General features: G+C 37.5%; 1 protein-coding gene across 1 annotated transcript; it reads left to right on the top strand.

The window, feature by feature from the left end:
• Window positions 1–17,364: 17,364 nt before the first annotated feature.
• On the top strand, window positions 17,365–19,257 carry LOC145218760 (uncharacterized). Its single transcript, XM_080086167.1, has 3 exons — window positions 17,365–17,748; window positions 18,131–18,262; window positions 18,653–19,257. Exons 1-3 carry the CDS (start codon window positions 17,667–17,669, stop codon window positions 18,787–18,789), a joined length of 351 nt encoding a protein of 116 aa, XP_079942293.1. The 5' UTR covers window positions 17,365–17,666; the 3' UTR covers window positions 18,790–19,257.
• Window positions 19,258–24,991: the final 5,734 nt, after the last annotated feature.

Raw genomic sequence — 24,991 nt, 5'->3', positions numbered from 1 at the left:
AACAGCTTGTGACGTCACAAAGAATAAAAAAAAACATTACGATTGTGCGCGAACAATTGCATTTTTGTTAGTTGTCTCACAATAAAGGCTATTGTTTTGCAATGGAGACAGTCGATTCTCTAATTTTATTCTCTAGACCAAAATTTGGGTCGCGAGACCTTCCAGTCTGGGTCGCAAAATATTTCAAATTTTCCATGAATATAAGCATCGCATCTAAAGTATTATAAAACTTTCAGTATTTTCAACCTAATTATTATTGCATTGTTACATATGACTATGTAACTGTTACATGCAGTCTATGTAACAATGCAATAAGTTAAGCGTACCTGCGCAAGCAGTCATGCTTTTCTGGTATCATTTTGCTGAATAACTACGTTCGTTTACATACTGTTTGCGTTTTTGAACCGGTTCAATTTTTTATTCGTTTAAATTTAATTCTACCCATCATCTAGCTGGCCATATCAAACTCCAAGAGTATTTTGACTGTGCACTGTTAATTTTGACACACCCTATAAGTGTTATCTCGCGTATTCTTTAGTGCGCTGTTTTGAAACAAAATCACAAAATAAAATTAAGACTGCATTTTTACTGGTTCGGTTCCAACGCCAAACGAAATATGGGGTTCAACTCCAGTTCGGGTTTTTAGAAAATTGTAATTAGCGGTTCGAGTTTAATGAAAAAAAAACTTAAACCGGTTCGACTCCTTTGTGAGTTTTTTAACATTATTTTACGCCTGAATGCGAATTTTTACGCCTGAATGCGTTAAGCTCACAATAAGTCCGCCTTCGAGCTGCCTGTTTTATTGCAAGTCTGTTAAATCATTTGTAACATGATTTCTTCCACTTAAGCAATTGGTGACTTCAATTTAGTCAAATCCTTTGGGGTAACCACTTGGTTACAGCAACGCAAGTTGTTTGCTCAGAAAAACACAAGTGACCGGGATGGGATTAGAACCAACAACCTCATGAACACAAGGCGGTTGCGTTAACCTTTCGGCCATAGTGATGCACAAATTAGCTGCTTAATACTTGATAATGTACTACCACAAGTACAATTAGATTCATGAAGCATTGAAACTTATTGGGTCACTATTTGGAAACCATTGCACAACAAGAAACCTAGATACGTTTTAGGGAATTATTGGCACATACCAAACCCCAGAACTGCCCTAGGGGAATTACCGCTTGATGTACTTGCAAAAACATCACCTGGAAAGTACGAATCGCAAAAGGGGAAAGGGAGGCAGCGGTTTTTAAACCGGGGTTCGCGGTTCTTTAGGGCAGGGGGGAGCAAATACTTTTTGGCGCGAACCTAACAAAATTGCTCTAAATTATCGCGACCCAAGCATTTTGTTAGCATGTAAGTTTGTGGAAAATACTAAGCAACTAGATATCAATACCAAAACTCAGCACATAAAACAGTATGTAAACGAACGTATTTATTCAGCAAAATGGTGACAGAAAAGCACTGCTTGCGCAGGTACGCTTAACTTATTGCATTGTTACATAGACTGTATGTAACAGTTACGTAGTCATATGTAACAATGCAATAATAATTAGGATGAAAATACTGAAAGTTCATTAATACTATAGATGCGATGCTTATATTCATGGAAAATTTGAAATATTTTGCGACCCAGACTGGAAGGTCTCGCGACCCACTATTTGCGGACCCCTGCCCTAAAGAACCGCGAACCCCGGTTTCAAAACCGTTGCCTCCCTTTCCTCTTTTGCGGTTCGTACTTTCCAGATGATGTTTTTTGCAGGTGCATCACGCGGTAATTCCCCTAAAGCAATTCTAGGGTTTGGTCCGTGGCAATGGTTCCCTAAACATATCTAGGTTTCCTGTTGTGCTATGGTTTCCAAACAGTCACCCAATAAGTTTCAATGCTTCATGGATCTAATTGTACTTGTGGTAGTATATTATCAAATATTAGGTTGTCGTTTTTGTCTGTTACGATGGCCGAGTGGTAAGCGCAACCCCCCTGTGTTCAAGAGGTTGTTGGTTCTAATCCTATCTCGGTCGCTTGTGTTTATCTGAGCAAGCAACTTGTATTGCTCCAACCCAATGGTTCCCAAAGGATTTGACTAAATTGAAGTCACCAATTGCCTAAGTGGAAGAAATCACATCAAAAATGATTAAACAGACTAGTAATAAAACAGGCAGCTCGACGGCGGACTCAGTGTGAGCAAACGCATTCAGGCGTTGCCCGCCCAGGATAAAATAATGTTGAAGACCCAAAGAGCCCAGCACCAAGGAATCGAACCGGTTTGAGCGTTCATTTTTCATTAAACCCGAACTGCTAATTACTATTTTCTAAAAACCCGAACTGGAGTTGAACCCCATATTTGGTTTGGCGTTGGACCCGAACCAGCAAAAATGCAGTCTTAATTTTATCTTGTGATTTTGTTTCAAAACAGCGCACTAAAGAATACGCGAGATAACACTTATAGGGCGTGTCAAAATTAACAGTGCACAGTCAAAATACTCTTGGAGTTTGATAAGGCCAGCTAGATAATGGGTAGAATTAAATTTAAACAAATAAAAAATTGAACCGGTTCAAAAACGCAAACCGGTTTAGACCGAAAAATTGGTCCGAACCGGAACCTCCAAAAACAAAACGAAGTGAACCCGAACCGAACCTGAGCCGATATGACAAGTGGTTCGACTCCCTGCTTAGCACACAAGTGCGCAATCTATAACTGTCTGCTTTTCATCAGCCGATTAATGCAAGGCAAAATTTAAACAAATTTGTCGTTCAACTGGTGTAATGCTGAACAAAATACTAATTGTTGTTTTTAAGAACTTGTATTTCGCTAACGTTTCGCCCACCAGAACGGTAGGGCTTCATCAGAGCAATGAACGATATAGTGCAAGCACAACAGGCGAAAATGCACAAGCGCAGCGGGATATAACGTAAAGTAATTATAAGAGAACAAAGGCTTATCGTGATGGGTTGAGTGTGCTATATTGTGACAGTGCGTAACTAATGTGCGATATTTGAAGAGGAAGTCGGACGCAAAATGTCGCGGAAAACTGGGCTGAGGTTTTTGCCGTCGTTACGGTTTAAAACATTTGAATTATAATTTATGAGGCAACTTTCAAAGACCAATCTTTTCGACATACAAAAACGTGTTCGCATAAGGCGGACTTGTTAACATCCACGTTTCTGACTGCCACTGAACACAAAGTGGCAGTCAAATTGGTCTTTGAAAGTTGCCTCATAAATTATAATTCAAATGTTTTAAACCGTAACGACGGCAAAAACCTCAGCCCAGTTTTCCGCGACATTTTGCGTCCGACTTCCTCTTCAAATATCGCACATTAGTTACGCACTGTCACAATATAGCACACTCAACCCATCACGATAAGCCTTTGTTCCCTTATAATTACTTTACGTTATATCCCGCTGCGCTTGTGCATTTTCGCCTGTTATGCTTGCACTATATCGTTCATTGCTCTGATGAAGCCCTACCGTTCTGGTGGGCGAAACGTTAGCGAAATACAAGTTCTTAAAAACAACAATTAGTGTTGTGCAGCATTACACCAGTTGAACGACAAATTTGTTTAAATATGCAACCTGGTGGAAGAACGCCTGCAAGGCAAAATGCCGTTTGATCAATATGATAACACTCTAGACCAGCAGTTTCCAATAAGAGTCCACAGTCCTTGATTGGTTTTCGGCGCTATTTTTGTTGACCTTCAAGTGCTCATAGCTTTACAATCTTATTTGTGTGTTAAGCAATGCTTTTTTATTTCATCACAAGTAACAATGAAAACAATTGTTTGCGCACAATTTTATATCATAATTTTGTCTGTGATGTCACAAACCACACTTAAATTAAGTGAACAAAATGTAGGTAATATTGAATCCCACATATTGTCTTTCAATAGCCTAAGATTTCGTTTTTACGAAGTGTTTTAATGGCTTTAGCGTTGTATTTATCTTGGACAGCGAATATTTAGACACTAAGACCATAAGTTCCCATTATTTCATCACAATAATAATGTATAATATAACTGAATTTGTAATTTTTAACGCACTAATGTATGGGCAGGGGCTTGTAAAAAGTTTATTAATTTACCTTTAGTAAAACACTCGACGGGTACATAAAACAAAACAAACTTGGTTGTATTCGACAATTAGGATATTAATATTTTTTGCTTTTGCAAATGACGCCGCGGGCCACGGAAAATTGCCTTAGGCCGCGTGTTGGAGACCCCTGGCATACTTATGTGTTGCTTTTCATAGAGTGGTGTAACATAACACATTTTTGTCAGTACACGCACATTCTTAAGATATTAATTACACCATGACTTTTTGTGACTATTGAGAGTATTTAAGGCGGAACGATTTAGACCAGGGGTGCAGAACCTTTTTGCTATGACGGCCGCATCGCAGATCCTTATTTCACCAACGGCCGCCAATTGCCTGCTTGTTTTTATTTCGATATTACTAATGTAAATAAATAGGCTTATCTCACATACATATGTACCATCTAACAGCGCCTGAAAAGCCGAGAATAATTTCTAACTTGATGCACAGATCGAACTGGACAGTCTGTATGATCATCAATCTTAACTGTTTTGACGTCATTATATACATTCGAGCAATATAAGCAAACACACAAGAATGGCAGCAATAACATAAATGTAGGCAAGGTGAGGGACATTATACACCTTACACCAAATCTTTTAAGTGGACTGAACGGGTAGAAAACACAGTCAAAATTAAGTTGCAAGCTATTAGAAAACACAACGTCGTGCAAAACTAAATGACGTGCCATCGTAATAAGTAAAAACAGTTGGCGATAACGACAGTTGGCGATTTCGGTTACAAGGGTTTCAAAGAAAGGAGGATAATTAACTTTTTTAACTCACTACAAGAAAGTTTACGTTTACAGCAAATGGTATTTGTATTTCAGACTCCTTTTGCATTTTTGTAGTGAGAATTTTCCCGGTTGCAATGGGTGTCCAGTAGTTATGATTGCCACTCTCATGTCGCATTTGTTTCTCCTTTTGCACATTCGGTTGATTCCTAATAATTTAAAACGACTTTAGTTTAGATCTCGTGTGTAACATTTAGTAACGTAGGAATTTTAAGTGTCTTTTGCGGGAAAACGAGGAATATTTTCCCGCCGATTAGCACAGGCTTCTCGAGGTACTTCTTCGCGTTTTAAAGCAGTTTAGCACTAATAAAGATTTATTCTGTGTAAACAACTACATATTGTTACGCTATAACTATAATAAAGAGTTCCAAAAAAATTACGAGCTTAGTACAACTAAACGAAAACAATCAACTTACTAAGTTTTAGGGGACCAAATAATTTCCTTTTGTTTAAACATCGCAGTGTGAATTGAAGCCGGCAGCAAGGTATTTTGCGATAAGTTTTGCGTTTACAGAGTCTAGCGGCCACCCTTCTACAAGGATTCAGCTTTCTTGCATTTTCTTTGGCATCTAAAAAAATCGAACAATTACAGTTTAAAAAACACAAAATTTAATTAAATTCCAACCAAGTTTAGTTGAAACATTTGAAAACGTGCACTAGCACTTGTTACATGCACGACTTTGCACACCTTTAGCAGGTTTCCTAACGAGCTTCGTGCAGTCAACTATAGCGCTTGTTACACACACAACTTTGTTCACCTAAAGCTTTTTTTTGTTTCAAAACAGCGCACTGAAGAATACGCGAGATAACACTTATAGGGCGTGTCAAAATTAACAGTGCACAGTCAAAATACTCTTGGAGTTTGATAAGGCCAGCTAGATGATGGGTAGAATTAAATTTAAACGAATAAATAATTGAACCGGTTCAAAAACGCAAACCGGTTTAGACCGAAAAATTGGTCCGAACCGGAACCTCTAAAAACAAAACGAAGTGAACCCGAACCGAACCTGAGCCGATATGGCAAGTGGTTCGACTCCCTGCTTAGCACACAAGTGCGCAATCTATAACTGTCTGCTTTTCATCAGCTGATTAATGCAAGGCAAAATGCCGTTTGATCAATATGATAACACTCTAGACCAGTGGTCGTCAACCTATGGGTCGCGACCCCAAGTGGGGTCGCCTAAACTTTTTCTGGGGTCGCAGTAAGTCGCCGAATTTAATTTATTGCATTTTAAAATTGATAACAGAAAATGAAACTAATATTATGTTCTTTTAGATCGCAACTTTTGCTCTTGTTTTATGGTACAGCTTGCTACCTCCTGTTGCAATTAAATCGTGGTAGTGGAAAAACAGAAAATGCCTTTATCGCGTAACAATGGGTTTGGACAATGTGTATTATGACTCAACACTATAAGTTTGTCTTATTTAAGGTGACACCAGAACGAGTAAATAGTTATTTATGTAACGTACCCAACTATGCCAAATTTTTCTAATCCTGTTTTTAACCACGTGGCTGTGTGAAGCAGGATTTAGTGCAATGAGTGTATTAAAAACGAAACATCGTAATCGATTGGAAGTGGAGCATAACATGCGGTTAAGCTTGTGCAAAGTCAAGCCGCGGCTTCAAAAATTCGTGGACAGTATACAGGCGCAACCATTTCACTAACAGTGCAAACTAAATGTTGAACAATTTGACAAGTTTGTGTTCCCAAAATTGGGTTTATGTCTTTAATGAAACGCCTTAAAAAAATTTTCGTAATACTTTTGTATCGCCATATTTGTTGGTAATTATGTACAGTTTGTGTAATAGTTCTTTCCGTTCAGCATTACTAAAAACATTTTTCTCAGTGTTGAAAAAAATGGGGTCGCATGTAAATTCTGATTTCATTTTCCCTTAAATTGGGGTCGCCTATAAAAAAGGTTGAAGACCACTGCTCTAGACCAGCAGTTTCCAATAAGAGACCACAGTCCTTTAGTGGTTTTTGGCGCTATTTTTGTTGACCTTCAAGTGCTCATAGCTTTACAATCTTATTTGTGTGTTAAGCAATGCTTTTTTATTTCATCACAAGTAACAATCATCACAATTGTTTGCGCAAAATTTTATATCATAATTTTGTCTGTGATGTCACAAACCACACTTAAATTAAGTGAACAAAATGTAGGTAATATTGAATCCCACATATTGTCTTTCAATAGCCTAAGATTTCGTTTTTACGAAGTGTTTTAATGGCTTTAGCGTTGTATTTATCTTGGACAGCGAATATTTAGACACTAAGACCATAAGTTCCCATTATTTCATCACAATAATAATGTATAATATAACTGAATTTGTAATTTTTAACGCACTAATGTATGGGCAGGGGCTTGTAAAAAGTTTATTAATTTACCTTTAGTAAAACACTCGACGGGTACATAAAACAAAACAAACTTGGTTGTATTCGACAATTAGGATATTAATATTTTTTGCTTTTGCAAATGACGCCGCGGGCCACGGAAAATTGCCTTAGGCCGCGTGTTGGAGACCCCTGGCATACTTATGTGTTGCTTTTCATAGAGTGGTGTAACATAACACATTTTTGTCAGTACACGCACATTCTTAAGATATCAATTACACCATGACTTTTTGTGACTATTGAGAGTATTTAAGGCGGAACGATTTAGACCAGGGGTGCAGAACCTTTTTGCTATGACGGCCGCATCGCAGATCCTTATTTCACCAACGGCCGCCAATTGCCTGCTTGTTTTTATTTCGATATTACTAATGTAAATAAATAGGCTTATCTCACATACATATGTACCATCTAACAGCGCCTGAAAAGCCGAGAATAATTTCTAACTTGATGCACAGATCGAACTGGACAGTCTGTATGATCATCAGTCTTAACTGTTTTTGACGTCTTTATATACATTCGAGCAATATAAGCAAACACACAAGAATGGCAGCAATAACATAAATGTAGGCAAGGTGAGGGACATTATACACCTTACACCAAATCTTTTAAGTGGACTGAACGGGTAGAAAACACAGTCAAAATTAAGTTGCAAGCTATTAGAAAAAAACAACGTCATGCAAAACTAAATGACATGCCATCGTAATGAGTAAAAAAACGACAGTTGGCGATTTTGGTTACAAGGGTTTCAAAGAAAAGAGGGTAATCAACTTTTTAACACACTACAAGAAAATTTACGTTTACAGCAAATGGTATTTGTATTTCAGACTCCTTTTGCATTTTTGTTGTGAGAATTTTCCCGGTTGAAATGGGTGTCCAGTAGTTATGCTTGCCTCTCTCATGTCGCATTTGTTTCTCCTTTTGCACATTCGGTTGATTCCTAATAATTTAAAACGACTTTAGTTTAGATCTCGTGTGTAACATTTAGTAACGTAGGAATTTTAAGTGTCTTTTGCGGGAAAACGAGGAATATTTTCCCGCCGATTAGCAATAGCTTCTCGAGGTACTTCTTCGCGTTTTAAAGCAGTTTAGCACTAATAAAGATTTATTCTGTGTCAACAACTACATATTGTTACGCTATAACTATGATAGAGAGTTCCAAAAAATTACGAGCTTAGTACAGCTAAACGAAAACAATCAACTTACTAAGTTTTAGGGGACCAAATAATTTTCTTTTGTTTAAACATCGCAGTGTGAATTGAAGCCGGCAGCAAGGTGGTTTGCGATAAGTTTTGCGTTTACAGAGTCTAGCGGCCACCCTTCTACAAGGATTCAGCTTTCTTGCATTTTCTTTGGCATCTAAAAAAATCGAACAATTACAGTTTAAAAAACACAAAATTTAATTAAATTGCAACCAATTTACATTTGAAAACGTGCACTAGCACTTGTTACATGCATGACTTTGCAAACTCAAAGCGGGTTTCCCTACGAGCTTTGTGCAGTCAACCATAGCGCTTGTTACATGTACGATTTTGTATACCTAAAGCAGGTATACTAACGAGCTTTGTGCAGCCAACCACAACGCTTGTTACATGACTATTTCCAATCATATATGCTATATCATGTTATTTTTTGAAACTGCAGAACGAATGCAATAAACAGTTAGTCATCTTACCGGTTATCCATACAACTGCAAAGACTAGAATCAGAATTACGGCCAGAGTCCTCATTTTGAAAAATATTCCAAGTACCTCTACCTTGTGGACATGCAAAATGAAATGGTTTTCCCTATTCTAGCGCCTTCTATATATACACTCACTTGAGCGGGTATTTATTACTCGGGTATTTATTGGTACTTTACCAGCCGGTATTTCTCCAGTTGAAACAACCGCTATGAATGACGCAATAGAGCAGTGGTTCCCAAACTATGCGCCGCGGCACACTGGTGTGCCGCGAGATGTCATTAGGTGTGCCGCAAAAAATATTGAAATTAAAATCAATCAAGTAGAGTAGTAGTACCAGGTGCTTAGACCACTAGGCCAACATGCTCCACGTCTCTGAGATGTTTAACTAGGCTATTTAACTATGAAAGTGACCTGTATAGTGGCTATATGACCTCATAGTTAGTGCCTTTGTCAATATATTTTTATTCAAATGTTCGAAGTGCGCCAAATAATTTTTGTTTTTTCTAAAATGCGCCTTAAAAGAAAAAAGTTTGGGAAGCACTGCAATAGAGTCACCGGAAATATTTAAATGAGCTTTTCGATAAGCCTGGGATGTTCAATATCCACTGGTAAGTGTACCTAACATCCTTAGGAACAAGGTTGTTCTCAAGACGACATGCCGTTTATTTGCTCAACCTGTGGTGTGCATAACTTTAGCGGTACGCCAGTGCTTTTAAGTTGGTACGTGATTAGCTTTTTGCATAACTTACTAGTGATAAAGATTGTCAGGCAGTACTATGAGGTAAATATTTGTGTATAGATAAACTAGTGTTCAGATCATGTGTTTGTCATACCTATTTTGTTCGATGACACAATTGGGCATACACTACAGAGGAAACCGACTCACGATGGCCAAGAGCAATTGCTGGAAACAAAAGTGAAGTCGGCTCGGTGTCTGCAGCTTATCATTTATTTGCTCGATACTTTTACAATGAAAATAGGGATTGCAAAGCTGAGCTAATATGCATTCCGGTGGTATAAAGCCAAAAATTGGACGGTTTAGAATCTAAAATAAAATTCTTTTTCATTTAGTTACGTACAGAACGGTATGTTATAAAACGTTTAAAATTGTAATATTTTTATATTTGGTAATTTACCAGTTAATAATGCCATCGTAAAGACTAGTGTAGCTCTCGTTAAGAGCTGATTTTGATTGTTCGCCTTTGAAACGTTTATTACAAGGAATACAAGGAAAGAAGAGACACCCTTTGTGGCTGTTAATCAGTCAGCTGTTATTGAGATACAAAGATCAGACTCACCAAACAATTTGCAATGAACATTATATATCCCGTTTCCATGGCCGTTGGTCCGATCGGACTTTTAAAAGTCCCATCGGACCTCCTCGCGAGAAGGTACGCGAAAACGCTGAAAAAATTGCTAAGTCATTCCTTATTGCGTCCGATCGGACCGAAATAGCGGAAAAGTCCGATCGGACCAACGGTCATGGAAACGTGATAATAGTTTACACTGTAGCCGCCCCTTACAAGTCGTCATCGAGGCAGGTGCGGCTACACTAGAAAGGTACAAAAAGAATTCTCATTTTTAAGAACTCATTTTTTTAAGGTAGGAAAATTAAAAACATTGGAGAATGAAAGAATATTAAGTTTGTTGGGAGTAAGAATACCATACCTCACCGACCTTCTGTTTGCTGCCACAATTGGGCATACACCACAGAGGAAACCGGCTCATAATAGCCAAACTACTGCCTGGGAACCAAAGTTATGTCGTCTTAGCGTCACTAACTTAAAATGAAAGCAACAAGCAAAAAATGATAAGCTGGCGGCAGAGTATGTAGACTGTAGATACACTTTTTCGACCTAAATATTATTTCGGGATGTTTTTGCTTTATAACGTAGTCGATAGCTTTAATTTTTTTTGTGGTGAGACTTTACCTAGGGGTTCCTAACTATTACTACGGGTACAAACCATTTAGGTTACGAGGTAGGGTGCGAAAATAAGTTTGAGTATATATGCTAGTTTAAGAAAAACTGAAGTATCAATTTAGGTTAGGAATTTAGGTTCCATCAACAACATTTTTTAAAAAAATAAAAAGATTCGAAATGTATTTTCCCCAGTCGTTTTGTATTAATCATTCCCAGGTTATTATTTGGTGGTTTACCGTTAGGTACGTCCCCTAAAACGGTGTTTCCCAGCCTATGGGTCGCGACCCAAAGTTGGGTCGTCTGTAAATTCTGTTCGGTCGCCTGTTTTGTGACAATAAAAGCATCTACTTGTTGACTTCGTTTCGTAGCGTTATTTTATAGTTTTCCAACAGTGTAAATTGTTGCCCAATAATAATTTCATGACAATTTGCCTTAATAGTGGTTACTAACTTAGTAGTTACTACTAGTAGTAACTTCAGAAACTGTTATAAGTCCTGTAGAGTGTAGACTTTATATCCTGTTACTTGTTGAAAGTAGAAATAAGGAAAAAATAACAAATCATAGTACACCAGGCATTTTGAAGGCGTCATATACCGAATCCTAGCTATTCATCTATGTCTTAACTGAAAAAAAAGTTTGGAATATCCCATATCAAGGGAACTACCAATGCAACTGTCAAGGCTAGCAAAAACAAAATTCGTTCCTCGTTTGGAGAAACTCATGTAATTAATAAATCTGCAAAATTAAGTGTTTCCTCCCGCCCAAAGCTTTTCTCTGTACACCGGTTAGAACCAACACCACCAGGGAATTTATTGGTACGTTACCAGTCGTTATTTTCCCAGTTGAAACAGCCGCTATATATGACGCAATGGTGAAATGTTACCACCGGAAAAGTGAATTTCTCAATATGCTTGCAAGGCTGTTTCAAAACGGGAGACTCTAATGCTTTGGTTTAAGCAGAGTTGCCATACCGTCCGTATTTCTGAGAAATGTCCTTGTTTTTGAGTCCTTATTTTGTCTTATTAACAATTACAAAGAACAAACGTAGTGAAATGACAGTCAAATCCCTGCTACACAAAAAAGTAAACCGATACCTAAGTTGTTGTGAGATGCATGATGTATTTTCTACAAAATTTTAGAGTGTTGCCGCAACAGATGATTCTGGCAAAATATATTGCGTATGATATGTCATGGCTCGCATAAATGCAAAGATTTGTCGGAAACCTTTTATTTATGTTTCATAGAAATTTTAATTTTTTGCTTGTCCTTATTTTGGTGTCCATGTGGATGGCAACCCTGGGTATATAAGAATGTTTGATGATGACTTTGCCGTTTTTGGGTGATTTATTTTCAACATTTAATCATATTATTTGAAACCAATCATGAGGTTATACATGAGGTACCAGTGGTTCCCTTTACAAGTTTCGTGCAACGCCAAGGGACTGTCATGGCATTTTGCATCTATATAAAAATACAGGAACCGTTTAAGTACACAGTTCCTCTTGCAAGGTACAACGGTATTTATGAAACTAAGAGAAGTATCAACAAAATTTTCAGCTCTTCCGGCAGTTTTTTATTCTACTGTGCCAACGTTTCGATGTCCCATACGAAACACCTTCATCAGGGTAATGACATACATTGCAAACACAAGTTATTATAAAGCGAAAAGGGCGGCGAAACACACACAAAAAAGGCGGTAGAAAAAACGCAATGCGCACCAATGGTCGTGTGATAACACCTGGCTCAATGGTGCAAAAGCGACCGATAAGTTATCGGCATTAGAACGTCCGTTTTAACGTTCATCGTGTCAGTGTGAGAATGTATGTTCCACGACTCCAGGAAACCTCGCTTGTGAAAATCGGTTTCTCTCGCTAACACCTGGGCAGCAGAGAAGTTTATGGTGTGACCGAGGACAGTAGCATGTTGCGCTAATGCCGATTTTTTAGCATCTTTCTTGGCTACATCCCTTTCATGTTCTTTACGGCGCGTATTCAGAGATCTTCCCGTTTCGCCAATGTAAATCTCCTTGCACTGTTGACATGGGATCGCGTACACCACACCCCTTGCCGCGTTTGTATCAATGGGGTCTTTGGGGTGCGACAGCATCTGACGTAGGGTGTTGACTGGTTTAATCCCTACCGAGATCCCAAAGTCGATTAACATGCGACGTATTATGTCTGTTAACCTAGGAATGTATGGCAAGGTAACAAAAGCACGCTCTTTGGACTGAATCTTTTTCCGAGCACCCGTGGTTTTTCGGTCACGGAGGATCCAGTTCGGGTAGCCATTTAACCGCAGGGCCTGGTGTACCCTTCGTAATTCGGTTTGGAGCACTCCGGGTTCTGTGGTCAACCTTCGGGCCTGATCTGTTAGCGCTTTCACCACAGCTCTCTTGTGGTGCAGAGGATGGTGGGACGTGAAATGCAAGTAGCGCCTGGTGCTCGTTGGTTTGTGGTACACTTGCGTGGAAAGTCTCCCGTCTGTTGCCAGTAAGAGAAGTATTTTGCACATACATACGTTTGCAAAAATGCAAAAAAAGAGTATCGTTAACCATAGCCATTGAAAGGGACTAATACTGCCTTAAAATTGAAAAGATTAAACCTCATTGGTTGAGCGGGAGTCCCGGAAAGGCACTTGTCGTGGGTTCGAATCCCACGGCAGGCTATATTTTTCTAGCCTACGCATTGCCTAATGCAGGGGTTCCCTACGCGAAGGTTTTCCAGGTGGTACGCGAGTAGCTTTCTTTTTTTACAAAAAATTGGATTCACAACTTTATATTTTGTTTATCTGGTTTTGTTCACAAAAAATCCCCAAGCCTATTCTTATTGTTACGTAACTATTTCTGTTGTTTCGTATCATTGCGATCTACAAACAGGTCATGTTAATTGTCAAAAAGAAGCACATTTGCTTTGAAAAACCGTACAACGCTGTGGGACAGTTGGCGTTGATTATGTCAAATGATTGCTCGGCCAATTGGTGGACAGTAAACAAAAATATCATTAAATTTAGTTGTCGTGCTTTAATGTTATTTTAGTAGGCCAATATTATTCTTCCTAATAAAATATGATTCGAATAAATCAGTTGTTCTGCAAGAAGTGGTACGCGTGGCAGTACAGAGCGTCCAAGTGGTACGAGATCGAAAAAAGGTTGGGAACCCCTGGCCTAATGGTAATGCGTAGTGATCAGCTGATGTAGTATTACGCCTTAAATAGGCATGACGTACTAAAATTTGTGATAAATGAACTAATACTTTAATGGTGAAAATAACGGCCCAAATAGACGTTATTTTCACTATTAAACTTATGAACAGATCCGTATATAGTGTTCCGAACTAATACTTGTTCTACAAAAGATCATTTATGGGGAAATTGTCTGAAAAAGGTATTAAGCAACCTGATTGTGTATGCCTTTCCATTAAATTAGTGGTTTATATCAATGAACTACGTTTATTGCACTGAAATGTTTTCCTTTTTAATGGAAATAAAGAAAACTTATACCGATGAACAAAGTAATCCTAACAACAATTAATTGCCAGAAGAGCTCTAACCGGTCCTAGGTTCTAATTCTATGTCGGTCGCTTGTGTTTCCCTGAGCAATAAACTCATTTGGCATTGCTCCAACCCAGTGGTTCTTGATGAATTGAATTAAATTGAAGTCGCCAACCGCCTAAAACCGAAAAAAATCAAATAGGAAACGGTTCAATGGGATTGTAATATACAGCCGGTAGACTCATTATTGAGCATAACGCATTCAGGCGTTGCCCGCCTAGCGAGGATAAAAATTAAATAAATAAAAATTAAATAAAAGATATATATGTCTGGCAGCAACAGCTTACAAAAAGTAATCCTATTTTCACAAAGAGTATTATATTAACCGTTGAAATATTTGTAGCAACATGCGGTGAGAAATCTGCGACCGCAAAAGAACCAAAGCGGTACAGCTACTAACGTGGTAGAGCAGCGGTTCTCAAACTGGGGTCCGCGGTCCTTTGGGGGTCCGTGAAGCAATTTTGAGGGGACCGCGAAAAGTACTTCTATAATTTAAGTTGGCTTCGGCTTTTGCCACTGGATAAGTGCAAATAAAAGTAAAATTGAAGATGGATAGTCTCCATTGCTAAACTATATAGCCTTTATTGCATAAGAACTAACAAAATTGCAATTGTTTGCACACAATCGTAATGTTTTATTGTCTTGTGTCACAAGCTGTCTTCGGATCATTGTTATGCGTACTTTTGCATAACTAGCTAAAATAAGGGACCGTTTTGAAACCCAACCCCTTTTCATCCGCTTAATAAATAATTCAGCTCTTTACGCCACTTATCAAAAATTAGCTAAAAGTGGGTCTCCCATGATGTGTGGTGTTAGTAGCTCTACCTACAACCATCTAACGGCAGACCAACATTACTCAACCTTCGCTAGGTGGCGCAAAGGGTTTAGTTACAAATTTAGCAGCTAAAGAGGTAATAAAAAACCTGATCGGGATTCGTCCCCGGGAGAGTCCTGGGTTCGAACCCCGTGAAAAAAAAAAAAAAAAAAAAAAAAAAGAGGTGCAGGGTTAGGCAGGAACTTGGCCGAATGGTCTGGCGCGCCTGACCCAAGAGACATAAAAGAGCTTGATAGGGATTCGTCCCCGGGAGTGTCCTGGGTTGGAACCCCGTGAAAAAAAAAAAGAGTTGCAGGGTTAGGAAGAACGTTTTTTAAAATGTTTAAATTAACAACAAAGTTTTTAACTTAGTTTTACTAAGTTAAATAATAATATGAGCAAAAAAATCAGAGCCAGTATATTGGTGTATAACATAACTACGTTTCGACAAGTGCTATTGTCATCAATAGTAATACCTAAACCCTACCATAATAGCCCTAACCGTCAGCATTTTTGAGGATATACCGTTTTAAATCGTTTGTTGTGCTCATTGTGTCACCTACCGATGATGTCATAAAACCAAATCAGATGTCGCAGGTTTGGGGGGGGGGGGGGGGATTTCCCAGTAAAAGTTTCCTTTCAAACTTCCTTGAGGGGAATTCCCCTAATGCTTCTTTTCTCAACACAAAACAATCACTGCTGCCACAACTTTGTCCATGATGTAATAAAGCAGCGCCTGATTACCTCATAATGGTGTTGCAATTAGCAATGTTTAGTGAATTCAAATTTGGTAAGGCCTTGAAGTCAGTCTTTAAAATTGTAGTAACATTACACAACTCTGTTCAGAATTATGACAAGATCAATATATGTAATGTAGCTGTTTGGTTAAAATTTACAAAATCGCAAGTTGATATATTACAGAACACCTGAATTTTATTTAAAGATGGCGTTTGCAACAAAGAAGTCTTTAGTACTGTTAATATATCGCCCAACAATAAATATTGAATGATTTAAGTGTTTAATAGTGATATTGCATGACATGACCAGACCAAAACTTTCTTCTAAGTCGCAATACAATAAGTTGACATTTAATTTTAAGAAAATACAGAAGCCATTGTGAAATCATACCAAAAAGTGCAGTCATCCATAGCGCTTATTGTGTGTGTTACTTATCTCGTTAAGAACGGGTTCCTAAATCAGCATCGTATAACCAACCGTACTACTTGGTCTATAAACGACTTCTGAAAAAAGTTTTTAAATAAGAGTGGTACTGTACACGATTTCGCACGCATAAAGCGGGTTTCCCTACGAGCTTTCTACAGTCAACCGTGGCACTTAATTGTCACATACACGTCTTTGCATGTATAAAGCGGGTTTCCAAACTAGTTTTGTGCAGTTAATCATAGCACCTGCTAGCATATACGCTAATAAAAGGTTTTCAAACTAACAACTTCAAATGCAAATACCATGGCAATAAGATTTCCTTTTCGAGGTCAAATTGCACAAAAGTTTCTGGATTACGTTTCTACTTTCACAAAAACAGCCATATAAGGTTTTCAAAGCACATAGCAAACACACCACGTCATTTTACCTGTTTACAAATCGTCCGGAAAATGGGAACTCAGCAATGCCTTTTACGGTTTGTTTGCCTTTGGGCGGAAGTCTTGAGCCACAATAGCCGGTGCGAACGACAAAAAAAACATGCTATGAAGGTAACTAATGTCAAAAACCATGTTCAACAAGAAAATGTGTCTAATTGTACAAAAACAAGTTACGCAAATAAACACATCATCTTCAAAAGCAGCTTGATAAAAAAAACAATAGAAGTTTTGCATCAATAATTGCAACAGCTATTGTTAAACTTCTTCAATACAGTGTATTTACTATATAGAAGCTCTAAGGCATATTTATGTTATTTAAACTACTTCTTAATTCTGTGTTCATTGTATCCTAATTTCAACAATGGTTGCTGTCATTATCAACACGAGGCTAAAACAATAGCCATTGTTATAACATCTGCAATGGAATAAAGGCATTATTCACAAAAGGTTTGCCAGTGCGTATGGTTTTTGGTCAAACAAATTGTATTGTTTATTAGTGAAAGCAAAACTTAAACGAAATTTCTATTGTTGTGGTGTAAGTATTAAGGTCTTCGCCTTGTGTGTTCACCTCTTGGACCGATATGACACTACACATCTTGGTTGGTTTTGTTTATTTGATTCTAAACTGAGCATATTCACAACAGCAGAAATAAGTTTGAGAATTCAACGTTGAGTACATCCGGGGGTGTCCACGTTGCGAAAGAGATTGTAACTTTAAACTACCTGGGAATTGTACCAGGTGTTTTCCCGCATGGTACCGTTTGGTGTCTGGCGTTAGGGGTATAAAAGCCTCAAACTCTCTGTCAAATTTAACCAAATGCCAATTGAGACCTGCAAAATGAAGATATACATCGCACTTTTCTTTGCTGTGACAGTTTTGACCCTGCTACCTCAAACTGGTGAGTGGCTGTTCGCTGATTTAGGCTTATGTTACATATTTTTGACTTTTATGTGGTTTTTGCTTGGCTTTTTGGCTAGAATATGCAGTCCTGTCAGCAGCTGTACTGATAATAACTTATAGGTCCATGTAGTGTCTATACTGTCTGCAACTATATAACTTTTAAGTTTAAATTCTACTGGAACACTAAAAGTATTTATTGTTTATCTGCCTGTGAATATATCTATAATACAACTGTTAAAATATAACAACTGTTAAAAGGACATATTGGTCAAGCTGGTCTTTTTGTGTAGATAGACACAAAGCTGTTTATAATGTAAGGCTACAAACCAGATTTTACTTTATATTACTCTAGTTGCATGGCAGTTGTTTAATGTTTTCAGAGTCCAAACGGAAGAATTGTCAACAAATAGCCAATCAAAGATGCCGCAATGCACAATTTAAACGTTGCTGTCAAATTGAAAAACGTCTCAAATGCCTCAAAGCTAACCAGAAACTATGGATTGCTAACAAATGTAAGTTGCCCCTGATAAGATGTGTGTTTTACTGCATACCACTGCATATTTTGAAAACGTTAATTTCAAGGATAAAATCTGTTCGTATTTTTTGACTTTGTTTGCTATATTTAGTCTTCTGTTTGATTTAATTTTCATGGTTTAACTGGATTTAAGCAATACCCCATGAATATAAACTATATTTATGCAAAACTTTAATGCAAAAGTTAGAAAAATTTCTCTGATATATGTGAACGATTTTTTATAATTTTGTGTGTGTAATTAAAAAAAAAATACCTTAAACTTGCGTGTGTATGTGGAAAAATGTAAAATATGACCCATCTGTTCTGCAATACGCGTATTATTTTTCATTAGCTTTAACCAAAAATCTAACCCAGATTTGTTGTTTAGTTATGAACCGGGTTTGCCGTAAGGAGATAAACTGTGTCAACAAAATTGTGAAAAAGAATTCTGGCAACCCATTTCGACTCTCAAAGTTCTCACCACAGAAATGCAAAACCGCCCTGAAAGCTACCTTTAAGTTCTAAAAATGCAATAGAATAGTCATTCATAGCTTAAAGTGAAAATAGTGTCATTTTGTGTACTTTTCATTGTGAGTGTCATTTTGTGTAATTTTCATTGTGTATTAATACCTCCACATAACGCTTTTAGTAACGATGTAGCTGTAGCGCGTTTATCATCTTTCCACCAATTGTGCCCATACCTTCGTCGCGCTGTATAACGTCCCAACGTGGCGCTGCTATTTCCGGCTTGGTGAAGATTTTAGCGCAATTGTGCTGCTGCGAATTGTATAACCGGCGAAATAAACTCAACTCAACTCAACATAACATTGTATCTTCCTTGTTCAATCGTATGATCATTTTTCGAACCATAACTTAGTGTTATTCTGATACTTCCTAGTGCTTTTTTTGTCACTGCTTTCAGTGTTGTCGTACGATGTGCTGTGGGTATTCTTACACCATAAATCAGGAATAATAAAAATGTAAATCATTGTGCACCAGACGTGTTGAAGGCGTTATGCCCACAGTTGTAAGTCGGGATGATTCCGGTCTGACATTATTCTCCGAGTCAGTATTTTTTGAATAGCTTAGTAGCCAGTTGCTGGACCTGCCCTAATGTCAAAGAGCCCTAAACCGCCTCGTTCACGACTAATTGTCTATTATGTTTGTTGTCTTGGTCTTTCCTGAGGCTTTAATCTGAAGGCCTGTCAGTCAAAACTTTCGGGCCTAAACGGGCTTCTCAAACACGATTCAGGTTCGGGTTAGGCTTTGAGCTCCAATTTCAGACCCGTTTACAACTCTGGTCATGCCCATTCGTGCCGGTCTGATTAAGCATTATACTTTATATTAGAGTTTGCCTTGATCGCTGGTATGCATAAACACATCTGGGCTAATCCTCGTTTTGAATGCACATTTTAGCCAACAATAACTTATAATCATTTATAGTAATGCAACAACATGCAGAAACTAACCTTTTACTCTAAAAAATTACAGTTTGTGTTTCAATTAAGCAATAAAAATTGCAATTCTCATACTCAAGCTGTACATAACAAAGCATTGGTTGTTTATGTCCCTTCGAATTTAAAAATTGGTAAAATTCTGAACAACTTATCAAAAGTAGCTCAAAAACGGTCCCAAAAGCAAATCTATAGTCCATAAAATGATCCCAATTTTACCTCATATAGAGTTGGTTGAATTATAACAGAATTGCTTTTAAATAAATGTTACCTTTTTACCAATGGTGTAACAAGAAAAGCCTTTGATTCTTAATTGTCACATATAGTAACGCAAGTCAAGTCGAGTCAACAGTTTATTTGCATACTCACTTCATCATCACAGTTCCATTGTTGAAGGGACACATAAACAGCAAGGACATCGAAAAACCCATAGGTTATCGAGCCAAGTGTCGCAATACAGAAACCTGAATATGGAAATACTTCAGATCGTTTATTGCACAAGACGGTCCTTAAAAGGATTTGGAGGTGCTTTGAACTGCCGATGCAACAAATCGGCCTTGAATGTGCTCGAACAGAAACCAGATATTTGGCAGTTTTGCCGAGCATTTTAGTCATAATCTACAAACTGTGTCCTATACTATATGCGCCCCAAAACGTTTCCGTATTTTCGGCTCGGTGATTGTTTTAGTGCAATTGTGTCGCCATGTGTTTTTCACCAAGCGAAATAAACTCAACTCAACCCAAATTTGGCCGAATCAAGCGATTCATTTGTGACGTCACGCATTGAATTTGTGACGTCACATTAAGCCCTCGGCATTGAAACATAAATTAAACCGCCAGGCAAAGGCATTATTACTACAATGGAATAGTTATGTTGCAACATAATCAAGAATTCTGTGGGTTTTCGGATGCCTAGATCTCCTTTGCCAAAATGCAAATGAATTAAGTTATTTATCTTTTGTCGGGTGCCGACTACAGCATAATATTAAGAAAAACTATTTGACGACATGTTAGATTTATGAAATTTAAAAGATTTTTTTAAAACGGAAATAGGTGAAAAATTTATTTAATATTTCTCTTTATGTGTCCCAATGTCCATAGTGACGTAAGAAGACAATATGTGTTTGTTTTAATAATTATCTCTTTTATGACTTGTCAAAACAACAATAAACAATTTTGAAACAGCAATCAGTGGTGCGTAACGTATGTCCCCTTTTCTTTACATGCCAATTTGGCGTAATAATAATAGTGCAAAGTCGCATGGACGGCATTGATACTTAACCCTTATTTAGTAACCTATGTTTGACCATTTCATCTTGGAATTTTGTAACTTTAAAAAGACCCGAAAACGCTTTCACATTTCAACACGACCTTGTTCTTGAAAAAAAGGCTTGGGTACAGCCTTTTGTCTTATTTTGAGTTTCCTAGCATTTAACAGTTCCCTAATAAACTTTCCCCTTCCAATACAACCCTATCAAGTCCATGGGAAGAACTTAGATAATGCAGACTTCTGTTGCAATGAACTGACTCATTTCCCGTTTCCAGATGCAATATTGTTGGGGAAAGACTATGAATGGGTTCCTTATTTTCGATGCTCTTAAGGTGGATGCAATCAGTAACAAAATATGGAGAATGTATTCGAAGTAAAGTATGAGTCATTGAATGTATACAAAATGTATAGAGTTCGCCTTACTGGCATCAGCACTTCCTTATAGATTCTACTTTAATAAGATACTTATGATGTCAGTTAGGCGAAATTTATACATTCTGTATATATTCATTCCAATGACTTCTGCTACTTGGAATATATTCCCCATTTTTAAATTCTAGTTGAAGTGACTGATTCAAAGCACTTTAAGAGCATCGAAACTAGTAGGACTATTCATCGTTCAGTTATTTAATCATGGTGCATTTTATCAACAATGGTGAAACTAGGGCACATGAAATGAGTCAGTTTCTTGCAACAGAGGTCTGCATTACCTAAGTTATTCCCAGGGACATGACAGGGTTGTATTGAATTGGGAAAGTTTTTTCGGGAAATGGTAAAAACTGGGAAGTTTCAAGATAAAAATGGTCAATAACAGGTCATTTGAAATAATTGTTGACAATGGTGCAACTGGGCTTGGAAATGAGTCACTTCATTGACAGAAGGTTCCAAGACCGAAACTTTTCAAGGGACTTGCCAAGGAATTATTGAATTGGAAAGTTATTTTGTGGATACTTCCAAGATATAAATAGTCACCAACAGTTTAATAATAATCGTTTTAGAAACTGGCCATAGGAAATTTCGTCAAGACAAAAGGCATATATATCTTTTCCAGGAACTTGACAAAGTCGTATTGAAATGGAAAACCTTTTGCGGGACTTCTTAAAGCAAGAAAATTCCAATATAAAATGGTCACCAATAGGTCATTTAAGATTGGTTAAGAATCAACGCAGCCGAATAGCGATATTACACTATTGTTATTTCGCCGAAATGGTGTGTAAAGAAAAGGGAATTGCCGTTACGCACTACTGCTCGCTGTTTCAAAATTGTTTTAGTTGTTTTGACGAGTTACGAAAGAGATGATTGTTAAAAAAAATACACATAGTCTTAGTACGTCACTATAGACATTGTGACACACGAAGGAAAATATTATGCACACAAATGTCCAATATTCGAAATAAAATATAACTACATTCCGCGCCTAATATTTTTCTGTACACAAATGCACAAACGTACGTTGGAGCAAGCAGTTTTAGCTTGCAAAGTGATATTTTCAGTTTCATTCCATATTTGTGAACGACATAACAATTTTATAAGCCTGTTTACAAAAGTCATCCATACATGTCTAATATTCGGAATAAAATAAAGATACATTCCGCGCCTGATGTTTTTTTTATAAGTTAACACAGATGTACGTTGGAGAAAGTAATTTCAACTTGTAAAGCGATGTTTTTTGTTTGAATGCTTTTTTGCCAAAGAAACGATATATTTTTTGAATGCCTGTTAATTACATGAGTTTTATATCTTAATTGCAAAATGCAAGATGTTGAAGGCAGAGAAATCGTGTGGAAGTCAACGTTTTACTTCGCCTTGCAGCAACTTTGTTAGAACCCCGTTTCACACGTATGATATCAAACAGACAGCAGCAAACTTCTAATTAAACAGAATTTTTTATACTTTGTTGGAATTACATATTTTTGTCGTGATTACATTTTGGGTTGATTTTGAAAGTTCACCGGTCCGCAAAATTTGTTTTAAAAGTTCACCGGTGTTAAAATCACCTTTTTTGCTCAAACTTATACAATAAAACATACAAATTTTAAATTTTTGTGAGCATTCGGGCCATATTATACAAATAATTAATTTATACTCCGCCTATGTTGTTCGCAATTACAGTAACTGCCCTGTAGACTTTATATTCTGTTGTATACTTTCTCAAACTAGAACTAACGAAAAAAAACAGTTTGCAATCTTTGGGTTTACCCTTGCAACTGTCAAGGCTAGCAGAAACAAAATTAGTTTCTCAGTTTGAAAAACATTTCAAACTCAAGTGTGCAAAACGTGCAAACATCGAATGTTTCTTCCCACCCAAAGCTTTCTTCTGTACACCCGCTTGAGCCAACAACACCAGGGAATTTATTGGTACTTTATTGTTACTTTGCCAGTCGCGAAAATGTAATGTTACCACCGGAAATGTTTAAGTAAATTTCTCAATAGGCCTGAGATGTTTCAAAATGGGAGGCTCTAAATGCTAGATGCTTTGGTGTAAGGATGTCTTTAGATGACTTTGCCGTTTTAGGCCATTTATTTTCAACATTCAATCATATTATTTGAAGCCTAACCATGAGGTTTACATGAGGCACCAGTACTTTCCCTGATATTTCTTGCAACACCAAGGAACAAGTCATTCAATTTGAACTTTTATTTAAACAGGGACCCTTCAAAAATCTGTTCCTCTTGCAAATGCAGCTTGGTAATTACAAAACTAAAGAAGTATTTTGTTCATACATACGTTAGCAGTGACGCCATGAATATCGTTAACCATAGCCATCGAAAAGGACTAATACTGCCTTTAAAGTGAAAAGTTTAAACCCCATTGGTTTAGCGCGAGTCCCAGAATAGCTGTTGTCGTGGGTTCGAATCCCACGGCAGGCTAGATTTTATTAGCCTAAGCCTCGCCATATGGGAATGCTTGGTTATCGGCTGGTTTAGTATCGCGCCTTCAATAGGCGTACTATGGTTTGTGATGGATAAACTATAATACTTGTTCTACGAAAAAGCTGAGAATTTATAAGGAAATTGTCCCAATTAAGTAAACTAATTGTGTACGCTATTCAATTAAATCATTGGTTTAAATCAGCGGTTCCCAAACTGGGGTCCGCGGTCTTTTAGGGGTCCGTGAGGCCATTTTGGGGGGACCGCGAAGCGGTTGAAGTAATTCTATAATCTTATTTGGCGTCAGTTTGTGCCACTGAATAAGTTTAAATCAAAGTAGAATTGAGAATCAACTGTCTTCATTGCTTAACAATAGCCTTTATTGAATGAAAACTAACAAAAATCTAATTGTTCGCGCACAATTGTAGTGCATTTGTCTTGTCTTTGATGGCACAAGCTGTGTTTGGATGAGTGTTATGCGCAATTTCGCATAACCAGCTAAAATCCTGAAATCAACAGTCGTTTTTATGAAATACATATTTAGGCTCAAGGACCGCAAGCCCTCCAAATAATGGCAAGGGACCGTTTTGAAAAAAATTTTGGGAACCAATGGTTAAAATCAATGAACTACGTTTATACCACCTAAATGTTTTGATTTTTGGGTGGTAATGAAAAAAATAAATTAATCCGATAAATAGAGTAATCCTAACAACATTTTATTGCCAGCAGGGCAAAAATTATTCAAATAAGCAGTGACACAGAGTGTAATGTCAGGCCCGAATCAGATCAGTTTTTTAAGGTAACCTAAACCCGAACCCAGCTCAAACGTAGTCCGAAAAGCCCGACCCGACTTACAACTCTGTACCGGTGGTATCATAAATTCAAATGCGGTGACGTAGGTTTCAGGGGATTTCCCTGGATAGGTTTCCCTTTAAGCTTCCTTGAAGGGGAATTTCCCTAATGGTTCTTTAAAAAAAACACAATCATTGTTGCGACTACCGGAACAATGAAAAAAAGGCAGCGCCTGATTGCGTCATAATGGTGTTCCAATTATTGAAAGTTTAGTGAATGCAACTTTGGTATGTGACTTTTGAAAATATAAAGCCTTAAAACCCGTCTTTCAAATTGTAGT

The sequence above is a fragment of the Phallusia mammillata genome, chromosome 3 (genome assembly GCF_965637545.1).
Source record: "Phallusia mammillata chromosome 3, kaPhaMamm4.hap1.1, whole genome shotgun sequence".
Classification (NCBI taxonomy): Eukaryota; Metazoa; Chordata; class Ascidiacea; order Phlebobranchia; family Ascidiidae; genus Phallusia; species Phallusia mammillata.
This window is presented reverse-complemented; position numbering and strand designations above follow the sequence as displayed.